The 13,125-nt window shown below is 40.9% G+C and overlaps 1 protein-coding gene across 1 annotated transcript in view; it reads left to right on the top strand.

Annotated features, from left to right (window-relative positions):
- The window catches only part of MAGT1 (magnesium transporter 1), a 64,809-nt gene that overhangs the window by 12,980 nt on the left and 38,704 nt on the right, over positions 1 to 13,125 (top strand). The window contains exons 2-3 of the mRNA XM_030806880.1: positions 5,994 to 6,163; positions 10,635 to 10,752. Of these exons, the coding sequence (XP_030662740.1) occupies positions 5,994 to 6,163; positions 10,635 to 10,752 (288 nt within the window). The remainder of the gene's footprint in view (positions 1 to 5,993; positions 6,164 to 10,634; positions 10,753 to 13,125) is intronic.

The following is a 13,125-nucleotide window of genomic DNA, read 5'->3' as shown; positions in this document are numbered from 1 at the left end:
CACGTATGTTTATTGTGGCACTACTCACAATAGCAAAGACTTGGAACCAACCCAAATGTCTAACAATGATAGCCTGGATTAAGAAAATGTGGTACATATTCACCATGGAATACTATGCAGCCATAAAAAATGATGAGTTCATGTCCTTTGTAGGGACATGGATGAAACTGGAAATCATCATTCTCAGTAAACTATCGCAAGGACAAAAAACCAAACACCGCATGTTCTCACTCATAGGTGGGAATTGAACAATGAGAACACATGGACACAGGAAGGGGAACATCACACTCTGGGGACTGTTGTGGGGTGGGGGGAGGGGGGAGGGGTAGCATTAGGAGGTATACCTAATGCTAAATGACGAGTTAATGGGTGCAGCAAACCAACATGGCACATGTATACATATGTAAGAAACCTGCACATTGTGCACAAGTACCCTAGAACTTAAAGTATAATAAATATATATATAAAAAAAGAAAATATGGCAAAATTAATGATTGCTTCAAAATATGGATTGTGTATTTTAAAATGTGAACCCATATTGTCTGTGCTCTGAGAATCATTAAAACGGTATCAAATAATAGCAATTCATTTTGTTGGAAAAACTGAATAAATTAGATCTGTGCAGTCTTAATTTAAATCATATTCTCTATCTTCCTCCTGGTTCACTCTCTCCCACAGTCTTTACCAACTACTTGTTTCATTGTTCCACAGTCTTGTTAATTATTTGTTATAACCAATCTTTCCTTCTTTTTTTTTTTTTTGAGGCGGAGTCTCACTTTGTTGCCCAGGCTGGAGTACCGTGGTGCCATCTTGGCTCACTGCAACCTACCTCCACCTCCTGGGTTCAAGCGATTCTAGTGCTTCAGCCTCCCCGGTAGCTGGGACTACAAACATGTGCCACCACGCCCAGCTAACTTTTATTTTTTTTAGCAGAGACGAGGTTTTGCCATGTTAGCCAGGCTGGTCTCAAACTCCTGACCTCAAGTAATCCACCCACTTCAGCCTCCCAAAGTGCTGGGATTACAGGTGTGAGCCACTGCACCTGGCCTGTTACAACCAATGTTTCAAGAGTGTATATCTTTTTCTGTGGGTTTAGAGTGTGTTTGGTTTTTCATGTGTGGCATATTCATTTTGTGGCCCTTACCAGAATTTTTTCGTATTTGCTACAAAACTAATTTTTTTTTTTTTTTCGAGACTGAGTGTCGCTCTGTCACCCAGGCTGGAGTGCAGTGGTGCAATCTCGGCTCACTGCAACTCCACCTCCCGAGTTCAAGCAATTCTCCTGCCTCAGCCTCCCGAGTAGCTGGGATTACAGGCACCCGCCATCACGCCCAGCTTATTTTTTGTAGTTTTAGTAGAGACGGGGTTTCACCATGTTGGCCAGGCTAGTCTTGAACTCCTGACCTCGTGATCTGCTCGCCTTGGCCTCCCAAAGTGCTGAGATTACAGGCGTGAGCCACCGCACCTGGACTACAAAACTAATTTTTATGCAGCTTTTTTCCATCATTCATAGAGATGTACTTGTGACATAAAATTGTGGTCAGTATTAGATGAATTCAGATATGCTTAAAGGCAGATCAGGCTGGGCATGGTGGCTCATACCTGTAATCCCAGCACTTTGGGAGGCTGAGGCAGGTGGATCATTTGAGGCCAGGAGTTCAAGACCAGCCTGGCCAACATGGTCAAACCCCGTCCCTACTAAAAACACAAAAATTAGCCAGGGGTGGTAGTGCATTCCTGTAATCCCAGCTACTTTGGAGGCTGAGGCACGAGAATCACTTGAACCTGGGAATCAGAGGTTGCAGTGAGCCCAGATCATGCCACCGCACTTCAGCCTGGGCACGACAGAGCAAGACTCTGTCTTTAAAAAAAAAAAAAAAAAGGCAAATTGTGCATTTTTAGAATCCATGTTACTTTCTAAAGTGAAAAAAAAAGTTGTGTTTCGATGTATGTATTTACGTGTGCAATTATCATTTCTTTCTTATATGTTAATGTAAGCAAGTCAGTCAATTCCCAGTTAAATTTCATTAATTATAAATTTAGTACACACTTACTGAGTGCCTACTGTATGGTAAAGAATTGTGGGTCTCTGTTCTCTTGTAGCTAATAGTCTAGAAAAGGAATCAAACGTCAAAGTGTCTTAAAATGGTAAGTGCTAGAATATAGGTAATGGGAAATATAACTGGTCAAATGGTTCTGAATAATGAACCACTCCATGATTTCCCAGCTTTTTCTATACATATCTCTATAAAGATGAGCAAAATCATAAATTAGCATTAACTCTACATTGAGATTCTTGTTTTCTTTGTTATCCCTTCCTGCCTTCTTACTACTCATGGCAAGGATTAAACATTGAGGGGTGGGGCTGGACACAGTGATTCACGCCTGTAATCCCAGCACTTTGGGAGGCCCAGGCGGGCAGATCATGAGGTCAAGAGTTCAAGACCAGCCTGGCCAACATGGTGAAACCCCGTCTCTACTAAGAATTCAAAAGTTAGCCAGGCATGGTGGCGTGTGCCTGTAATCCCAGCTACTCGGGAGGCTGAGGCAGGAGAATTGCATGAACCCAGGAGTGGGAGGTTGCAGTGAGGTGAGATTGCGCCACTGCACTCCAGTCTGGGCGACAGAGCAAGACTCCATCTCGAGAAAAAAAAGAAAAAGAAAACATTGAGGGTGAAGATGAGGGGAATGATAAATATGATGGCATTTAATTTCAAACTTAAATCCTATCGACTAACCATGCTTCTCTTCTACTGCCTCATGATTAGCCAAAAAGGAACAAACAAACTCTAGTTCTTTTGTGTGTAGACATAAATTTTCATTTCTATAGGACAAATGCCAAATAATGTGGTTGATGGGTTGTATGGTAAGGGTATCTTTAGTTGCCAGATTTTTTTCTTTTTTTTTTTTTGAGATAGAGTTTCACTCTTGTTGCCCAGGCTGGAGTGCAGTGGCACGATCTTGGCTCACTGCAACCGCCACCTTCCCAGGTTCAAGAGATTCTCCTGCCTCAGCCTCCTGAGTAGCTGGGATTACAGGCGCCCACCACCACACCCAGCTAATTTTTTGTATTTTTAGTAGAGACGGGATTTTATCATGTTGGCCAAGCTGATCTCAAACTCCTGACCTCAGGTGATCCACCTGTCTCGGCCTCCTAAAGTGCTAGGATTACAGCATGAGCCACTGCACCTGGCTTTTTTTTTTTTTTTTTTTTTTTTTTTTTTTTTTGAGACAGAGTCTCACTCTGTCACCCAGGCTGGAGTGCAGTGGCGTGATCTCAGCTCACTGCAACCTCTACCTCCTGAGTTCAAGCATTTCTCCTGCCTCAGCCTCCCAAGTACCTGGGATTACAGGCGTGCACCACCATGCCTGGCTAAATTTTTTTTCTTTTTTTTTTTTTTTTGCGTCAGAGTTTTGCTCTTGTCGCCCAGACTGGAGTGCAATGACGTGATCTCGGCTCACTGCAACCTCCGTCTCCCGGGTTCAAGCGATTGTCATGCCTCAGCCTCCTGAGTACCTGAGATTACAGGCATGTGCCACCCTGCCCAGCTAATTTTTGTATTTTTCTTTTTAGCAGAGATGTGGTTTCAACATGCTAGCCAGGCTGGTCTTGAACTCCTGACCTCAAGCGATCCACCTGCCTTGGCCTCCCAAAGTGCTGGGATTACAGGTGTGAGCCACTGCACCCACCCAGTTGCTTGATCTTTTAAGACTGCCAAACTGTTTTCCAAAGTGGCTGCACCATAGTACATTCCCACCAGTGATGTATGAGAGATCCAGTTTCTCCACATCCTCGCCAGCATTTGATATTGTCAGTATATTTTATTTTATTTTATTTTGTGACGGAGTCTCACTCTTTCGCCCACATTGGAGCACAGTGGCACGATCTCAGCTCACCGCAACCTCCGCCTCCCAGATTCAAGCGATTCTCCTGCCTCAGCCTCCCGAGTAGCTGGGGTTATAGGCGCCCACCACCATGCCTGGCTAATTTTTGTATTTTTATTAGAGACAGGGTTTCACCATGTTGGCCAGGCTGTTGTCGAACTCCTGACCTCAAGTGATCCACCCACCTTGGCCTCCCAAAGTGCTGGGATTACAGTTGTCAGCCACCGCGCCCGGCCCAGAGAGTAAAATTTTTTATTTTTATTTTTTTGAGACAGTGTCTCACTGTGTCACCCAAGCTGGAGTGCAGTGGTATGATCTTGGCTCACTGCAACCTCTGCTTCCCAGTCTCAAGCGATTCTCATGCCTCAGCCTTCTGAGCAGCTGGGATTTTAGGCATGTGCCACCATGCTCGGCTAATTTTTGTATTTTTAGTAGAGACTGGGTTTTGCCATGTTGGCCAGGCTGGTCTCGAACTCCTAGCTTCAAGTGATCTGCCCACCTTGGCCTCCCAAAGTGCCGGGATTAGAGGCATGAGCCACCACATCCGGCTGAATTTTGATGAGGTCCAATATATCAATTTTTCTCTTTTTATGGATCCTACTTTTGTTGTCAGGCCTAAGAATATTTTCTGCTATTTATTTTCGTAAAAATTTTATAGTTTTGCAGTTAAGTATATGACCTATTTTGTATTAGTTTCTTTTTTTTTTTTTTTTTTTGAGATGGAGTTTCGCTCTTGTTGCCCAGGCTGGAGTGCAACGGCACGATCTCGGCTCATTGCAACTTCTGCCTCCCAGGTTCAAGCGATTCTTCTGCCTCAGCCTCCCAAGTAGCTGGGATTACAGGCATGTGCCACCACGCCTGGCTAATTTTGTACTTTTAGTAGAGACGGGGTTTCTGCATCTTGGTTAGGCTGGTCTCGAACTCCCAACCTCAGGTTGTCCACCCGCCTCAGCCTCCCAAAGTGCTGGGATTACAGGCGTGAGTCACCATGCCCGGCTGAGTTAGTTTTTATATAAGGTGTGAAGTTCGTATTTTTGGCTATGGATGACCAATTACTTCTGCACCATTTGTTGAAAAGGCTATTCTTCCTCCACTGAGTTGTTTTTGCACCTTTGTGCAAAATCATTTGGCTACACTTGTATGGGTCTATTTCTGGGTTGTTTTTCTGTTCTGTTGTTCTGTGATACTATCCCTTCATCTGTACCACACTGTCTTAATTATTGTGGCTACATAGTAAACCTTAAAATTGAATAGACTGATTCCTCCCACTTTACTCTTTATTTTCAAGATTTTCACTGTATGTTTTTTGAGAGAAGTAAAATTGTATATAAAACTGGCCATTGGTTTAACTCAACTTTCTTTGGAATTTTTGGCAAATGAAAGGTTTTGTTATTTTTATCTTATGTTATTAGTAAATAATAAATAATTCTGTCTGGGTGCAATGGCTCATGACTGTAATGCCAACACTTGGGAGGCTGAGGTGGGAGGATCATGTGAGCCCAGGAGTTCAAGACTAGCCTGGGCAACATAGTGAAACCCCCATCTCTGCAAAAAATAAGTAAATAAATATATATAAAGGCCAGGTGTGGTGGCTCACGCCTGTAATCCCAGCACTGTCGGAGGCCGAGGCGGGCAGATTGCTTAAGCCCAGGAGTTCAAGACCTGCCTGGGCAACATGGAGAAGCCCCATCTCTACCAAAAATACAAAAATCAGCTGAGCATGGTGGAACATGTGTGTATTCCAAGCACTTGGGAGGCTGAGGTGGGAGGATCCCTTGAAGCCAGGAGGTCAAGGCTGCAGTGAGCCCTGATTGTGCCACTGCACTGCAGTCTGGATGACAGCGAGACAGTGTCATTCATTCGTTTATTCATTCATTAATTAATTCATAATTAATTACATCAAAAGTGTAATGTCTGACAAGATATTATGAAATAATGTATTTTAAGAATAATTATCATCCAACCCAACTACCAAATTTTGGCTGTAGGTCTCACATTTTCTGTATACCTCTGCTTGTTAGTATTGGTTTTATGTAAGCTGCCTAATTAAAAGAACTTTAAATGCCAAGTTGAGTATATTAATAGCATGCTCACTTTGTCTTTTTTAGATGGTGTTATCTGAAAAGGTTAGTCAGCTGATGGAATGGACTAACAAAAGACCTGTAATAAGAATGAATGGAGACAAGTTCCGTCGCCTTGTGAAAGCCCCACCGAGAAATTACTCCGTTATTGTCATGTTCACTGCTCTCCAACTTCATAGACAGTGTGTCGTTTGCAAGTATGAACTTCAACTACACTTTAAAATTGAATAACTCATATAACGTTAACCATTTCTCAATCCCAGAAGAGCCAAGTTAGTGCAGTAGGTACTTAAATAATGTGTATACCTTACTCAGGATGTCTATGGTAGCAATACTACTGCTCTTTTATAGTCAATTCTTGATTATCCATATTAGTGGGGGAAGCATGGATAAATAATTGTGGTAGCCATCATAAAAGTAACTTAAAGATCAAACAGTCATCTTATAAATTAGTATCAACTTGGCTGGGCATGGGGGCTCATGCCTGTAATCCCAGCACTTTGGGAGGTCGAGGCAGGTGGATCATCTGAGGTCAGCAGTTCAAGACCAGCCCAGCCAACATGGTGAAACCCCATCTCTATTAAAAAAAAAAATACAAAAATTAGCTAGGCATTGTGGTGCATGCCTGCAGTCCCAGATATTTGGGAGGCTGAGGCAGGATAATTGCTTGAACCCAGGAGGCAGAGGTTGCAGTGCGCCAAGGTTGCGCCACTGCACTCCAGCCTGGGCGACAGAGTGAGACTCTGTCTCAAAAACAAAAAAATTAGTATCAACTTATGTAACTGTATGCCAGTAGCATTAATGTAGTATTTTATTATTTAAAAGTGCTTTCAACTTCATACTCTTGTATTGTCAAAATCCCAAAAGGTAGGTAAAGCAAATATCCTACCATTTTTGGAAGAAACAGGCTCCAGAATTTTAACTGGTCTACCCAATGCTTGAGATGTTTACTAATGCAATAATGGTGGCTTCATCCAAGTTTGAAATTCAAGAAAACTGGTAATTTTCTTTTTCTTTTTTTTTTTTTTTTGAAACAAAGTCTCGCTCTGTCACCCAGGCTGGAGTGCAGTGGCATGATCTTGACTCACTGCAGCCTCCACCTCCCGGGTTCAAGCGATTCTCCTGCCTCAGCCTCCTGAGTAGCTGAGACTACAAGTGCACACCACCACACCCAGCTAATTTTTGTGTTTTTAGTAGAGATGGGGTTTCACCATGTTGGCCAGGATGGACTCGATCTTTTGATGTCGTGATCAACCCACTTAAGCCTCCCAAAGTGCTGGGATTACAGGTGTGAGCCACCACACCCAGCTGGTAATTTTTTTTTTTTTTTTTTAAAGATGCAGCTGGGTGTGGTAGCTCATGTCTGTGATCTCAGCACTTTGGGAGGCTGAGGTGGGAGGATCACTTAGGCCCAGGCATTGGAGACCAGCCTGGGCAACATAGTGAAACTTTGTATCTATTAAAATAAACAAAATTAGCTGAGTGTGGTGATGTGCCTGTAATCCCAGCTACTCTGGAGGCTGAGGTGGGAGGATCACTTGACCCTGGGAGGTCGAAACTGCAGAAAGCTGTAATCATCCCACTGCACTCCAGCCTGGGCAACAGACCAAGACCCTGTCTCAAAAACAAACAAACAAACAAAAAAGATGCATGGGATCTCATGTGAAATCTAAAAAAGTTGAACTCCTAGAAGCAGAGTAGAATGATGGTTTTCAGAGGCCTGGGAGAGGATGGGGGTGAAAGTGTACAAAGTTTTAGTTAGATGAAAGGAGTAAGTTCTGGTGATCTATTGCACAGCATGGTAACCATAGTTAATGTATTGTAGATTTTGAAATTGCTAAAAACATTTTAAATATTCTCACCACCAAAAAATAATAAATAGGTAAGGTGATGGGTATATTAATTATTTTTTTTTTTAATCCCAAAGATCCATGATTTAGGGATGTTTCTAATTTCCCAATTGTTTTATAGTGATTGTAAACCTTGGAGATGGAGACTAATCTTGCTTAAGTTTTCATCAAACAATGGTTTCTTTATTTTATTTTATTGTTTCTTAATGATCTTAGGAGCAAAGATTGCTGTTTTGTTAAATAAAAACACCATGAGCAATTCAAAATGGTGGATACTAAAAAATAAAATAGCTTTTGCTTTTTAGTGTCTTTTTATTTATATTTTTAGATCAGTGTATCTGATCTGGTAATTAACTTTAAATAAAATGACAAAGCTACTGTATGAAGAATTAGTTTAGTAAAAACTTGGAGGTTCTCCAGATTCTGATAGCCTGATAGCCATACAAAGGAATAGACAGCTTGTTTCAGAATGGTGTGTTCTGCCACCCTAAGCCTTGATAACTTTTCTTTAACGATTTTCTCCCTGGAGCTAGGGTATAGTCAAGGTATTTGGTTCCATAGTGCTTATTTTGTGGAGTATATGCTGAATATAAATTAAAAATAAAGAAGAAAAAGGAATCATAAGTAATAACTATGAATAAACTTGAAATCTAGAATTACTTCTAATTCCATCAGTTCACTCAGTAGCAATCAAAAATAGCAGGGAACAAACACAAACTCCTTTATAATTCTCTATTAAATGCAAATTAATGGAATTCTTACTAACCTAAGTTTTTACTGGCATCTTATTTTCTATAAGACCAAATTTAATATTAACTCAAATTTTTCTACACTCATTCAACAAATAAAAATTAAGCAACAGCAGCATGAATAATACTGTAGTTGTGGTGCTGTTGGGATGAGAATTGTAAAATAGATATCCTACCCTTATCATCTGGTTAAGGAAATGAGTTACACATATGAAAATTTAGATGGTAATATAAGGCAATTTGTGATTAAGTACCAGATCAACTGTACATATAATAAATACTGTAAAATTTCAGGAAAGAAAGTTAATAGGAGTGGTTTGGATTGGCCTAATGGAGGAAATAAGACTTGGGCTAGGGCTAGACAAACGGATAAGATGTTGATACAGGCAGGATATTCTGGTTAGAAGCATGATGTACACAAGGGTACAAGGATAGGAGTAAATAAAATATTGGGACTAAAGGTTACTGTTTGAGATTGATTAGTAGTAAGACTAGATAAAAACTAGATGTATTATTTGAAGCTATGTGATAAAGAACCTTCAATAACTAGTGAAAGAGATTAGAGAATGTATTCTGAAGGTAATAAGAAAGCAACAGTGATTTCTGAGAAGTGTTTCAGGAAAGTAGTAATTTAGGAAGATGGATGTATATTGCAGTATAAGGATTGGAGGAGGGCCAGGCACGGTGGCTCACACCTGTAATCCCAGCACTTTGGGAGGCTGAGGCAGGCAGATCACCTGAGGTCAGGATTTCAAGACCAGCCTGACTAACATGGTGAAACCCTGTCTCTACTAAAAATACAAAAATTAGCTGGGCATGGTGGTGGGCGCCTATAATCCCAGCTACTTAGGAGGCTGAGGCAGGAGAATCGCTTGAGACTGGGAGGTAGAGGTTGCAGTGAGCCAAGATGGTGCCACTGCACTCCAGCCTGGGCCACAGAGCGAGACTCTGTCTCAACAAAAAAAAGAAAGATTGAAGGAGAAACCAAAGTCAATATTTTTAAATATCCTACTATTAGATAACAAAAATCTGACCTTAGATGATAGCAATAAAAATAGGAGGGTATGGAGTGAAAATTTTATCACAAATGAGAATTGACAGATCATGAGAACTGAAAGCATATGGGAGAGATGGAAAAATTCAAAGATGACTTGAGGTTTCAGTAATTTTTTTTTTGAGATGAAGTCTTGCTCTGTTGCCCAGGCTAGAGTGCAGTGGTGTGTAATCTCGGCTCACTGCAATCTCCGCCTCCCCGGTTCAAGCCATTCTCCTGCCTCAGCCTCCGAAGTAGCTGAGACTACAGGTGCCCGCCACTATGCCCGGTTAATTTTTGTATTTTTGGTAGAGATAGGGTTTCACCATATTGGCCAGGCTGGTCTCGAACTCCTGACCTTGTGATCCGCCTGCCTCGGCCTCCCAACGTGCTGGGATTACAGGCGTGAGCCACTGCACCTGGCCTAATTTTTGTATTTTTAATAGAGACAGGGTTTTGCCATGTTGGCCAGGCTTGTCTTGAGCTCCTGACCTCAGGTGATCCACCCACCTCAGCCTCCCAAAATGCTGGGATCACAGGCATGAGCTGGCCTCAATTAATTTCAATTCCTAGACTCTTCTTATCTTTCATCCTAATAATTTATCTGATTGTGTTATTTACCAAGTAGCTTTTGCACTTTAGATTTTTAAAAATGGATTAATTTTGTATTTCTGCTTTCTTTAGGGAATACACTTCTGTCTTGTCTTTGAACTCTTAGAAGTAATTTAGGGTATTGAAAGTTATTGTAGAGACAGTTAGCTATATATTTCCAATGATTGTTGAAAGAGTTTTGGGATAAGAAACAGGCACAAAGTATGAAGCGGAATCAGGTAATTACTACTTCTCATGAAATCCCTAACTTGGGGGATTTGTCTTAACCCGTCAGCAGAGTCTGACCTACTTGTCAGTGTTTTTTTATTATTTCTCCCATTGGAAAAACTGCTGTTGCTTGCTTGGACCTGTTTTACTGGTGATAAATGAGATTGCTTTCAAAAATTGTTTTATATGTTATCTTCACAAATCTCATTGCATCCAGGCAAGCTGATGAAGAATTCCAGATCCTGGCAAATTCCTGGCGATACTCCAGTGCATTCACCAACAGGATATTTTTTGCCATGGTGGATTTTGATGAAGGCTCTGACGTATTTCAGATGGTAAGATCTTTGGTTTATTCTGCTATGTAAAAATAGGTAAAATATAGTGAAAGTGGAATATATTTTTTTCAGTGGCTATAAGACATTAAATGAGGTTGCTCTTATGTAAGATCTAGAGTAGCAAACTAAAAGCTAAACTTGAGCTAACCATAAAATGTAGTTATCAATGCTAACGTACTAGAATATGGAAATTGAGTAGAGTAGTATTTAAATAACATACATTTTTATTGTAGTAAAATATATAAAACAAACTTTATCATTTTAACCATTTTAAGTATATAATTTATTAAGGAATTTTTTAAATCACAGCACGAGTCCCACCATTATGTAATATTGAAGTCTTTAGTATAGCTATATATACTATAGATATCTTTATCCTCTTACCTCTTTTTTTAAATTTTTATTTTTATTTCAATAGTTTTGGGGCAACAGGTGGTTTTTGGTTACATGAATAAGTTCTTTAATGGTGATTTATGAGATTTTGGTACACCCATCCCCCGAGCAGTGTACACTGTACCCAAATATGTAGTCTTTAATCCTTCATCCCCCTCTGATCCTTTCCCCGCAAAGTTCCCAACATCCATTAGATCAATCTTATGCCTTTGTATCCTCATAGTTTAGCTCCTATTCATAAGTGAGAACATAATGATATTTGGTTTCCCGTTCCTAAGTTACTTCACTTAGAATAATGACCTCCCACTCCATCCAAGTTGCTGCAAAATACATTATTTCATTCCTTCTTATGACTGAGTAGTATTCTATGATTTATATATACCACATTTTCTTTATCCACTCATTGGTTGGTGGACACTTAGGTTGGTTCCATATCTTTGCAATTGTGAATTGTGCTGCTGTAAATATGCGTGTGTATGTGTCTTTTTCATATAATGACTTCTTTTCCTTTGGGTAGATACCCAGTAGTGGGATTGCTGGGTCAAATAGTAGTTCTACTTTGAGTTCTTTAAGGAATTTCTATACTGTTTTCCATAGTGGTTGTACTAGTTTACATTCCCACCACCAGTGTTAAAAGTGTTCCCTTTTCACTACATCCACACCAACATCTATTTTTTTTTTTGCTTTAATTATGGCCATTCTTGCGGGTGTAAAGTAGTATTTCATTGTGGTTTTGATTTCCCTGATAATTAGCGATGTTGGCCATTTGTATATCTTCTTTTGAGAAATGTCTATTCTTGTCCTTTACCCACTTTTTGATGGGCTTGTTTGTTTTCCCCTTGCTGATTTGAGTTCTTTGTAGATTCTGGATATTAGTCCTTTGTCAGATGCGCAGTTTGCAAAGATTTTCTCCCACTCTGTGGGTTGTTGGTTTACTCTGCAGATTATTCCTTTTGCTGTGCAGAAGCTTTTTAGTTTAATTAGGTCCCATTTATTTATTTTTGTTTTTGTTGCATTTGCTTTTGGGGTCTTAGCCATGAATTCTTTGCCTAAGCCAATGCCTGGAAGAGTTTTTCAGCTGGGCGTGGCGGATCATGCCTGTAATCCCAGCACTTTGGGAGGCTGAGGTGGTCGGGTCACTCAAGGTCAGGAGTTTAATACCAGCCTGGCCAACATGGTGAAACTCCGTCTCTACTAAAATACAAAAATTAGCCGGGTGTGGTGGCGGGCGCCCATAATCCCAACTACTCGGGATGCTGAGGCATGAAAATCGCTTGAACCCAGGAGGCGGAGGTTGCAGTGAGCCAAGATTGCCAGCCTGGGTGATAGAGTGAGACTCAGTCTCAAAAAAAGAGTTTTTACAATGTTATCTTCTAGAATTTTTATGGTTTCAGGTCTTAGATTTAAGTTTCTGGTCCATCTTGAGTTGATTTCTTTTGTCCCCTTATCTCTAGTCTTAGTAGAAAAGTAGATCTTTTGTTGTTTGAAACGGAACCTTTTTCCTGGGCCCTAGATCACATACCCACCTGCTCTGTCAATCATGACCTCTCACAACTATTTTTTGTTTTTGAGACAGTCTCGCTCTGTTGCCCAGGCTGGAGTGCAATGGCACAATCTTGGCTCACTGGCAGCCTCTGCCTTTTGGGTTCAAGCAATTTTCCTGCCTCAGCCTCCCAAGTAGCTGGGATTACAGGCACTTGCCACCACGCCTGGCTAATTTTTTTATTTTTCTTTTTAGTTTTAGGTTTTTTAAGATGGAGTCTCACTCTGTTGCCCAGACTAGAGTGCAGTGGCTTGATCTCGGCTCACTGCAACCTCTGCCTCTCGGATTCAAGTGATTCTTCTGCCTCAGCCTCCTGAATAGCTGGAATTACAGATGCCCACCACCACGCCTGGCTAATTTTTGTATTTTGAGTAGAGATGGGGTTTCGCCATGTTGGCCAGGCTGGTCTCAAACTCCTGACCTCATGTGATCCACCC

The sequence above is a fragment of the Nomascus leucogenys genome, chromosome X (assembly GCF_006542625.1).
Source record: "Nomascus leucogenys isolate Asia chromosome X, Asia_NLE_v1, whole genome shotgun sequence".
Classification (NCBI taxonomy): Eukaryota; Metazoa; Chordata; class Mammalia; order Primates; family Hylobatidae; genus Nomascus; species Nomascus leucogenys.
Note: the sequence above shows the minus strand (reverse complement) of the source record. Positions and strands in the feature narration are given on the sequence as shown.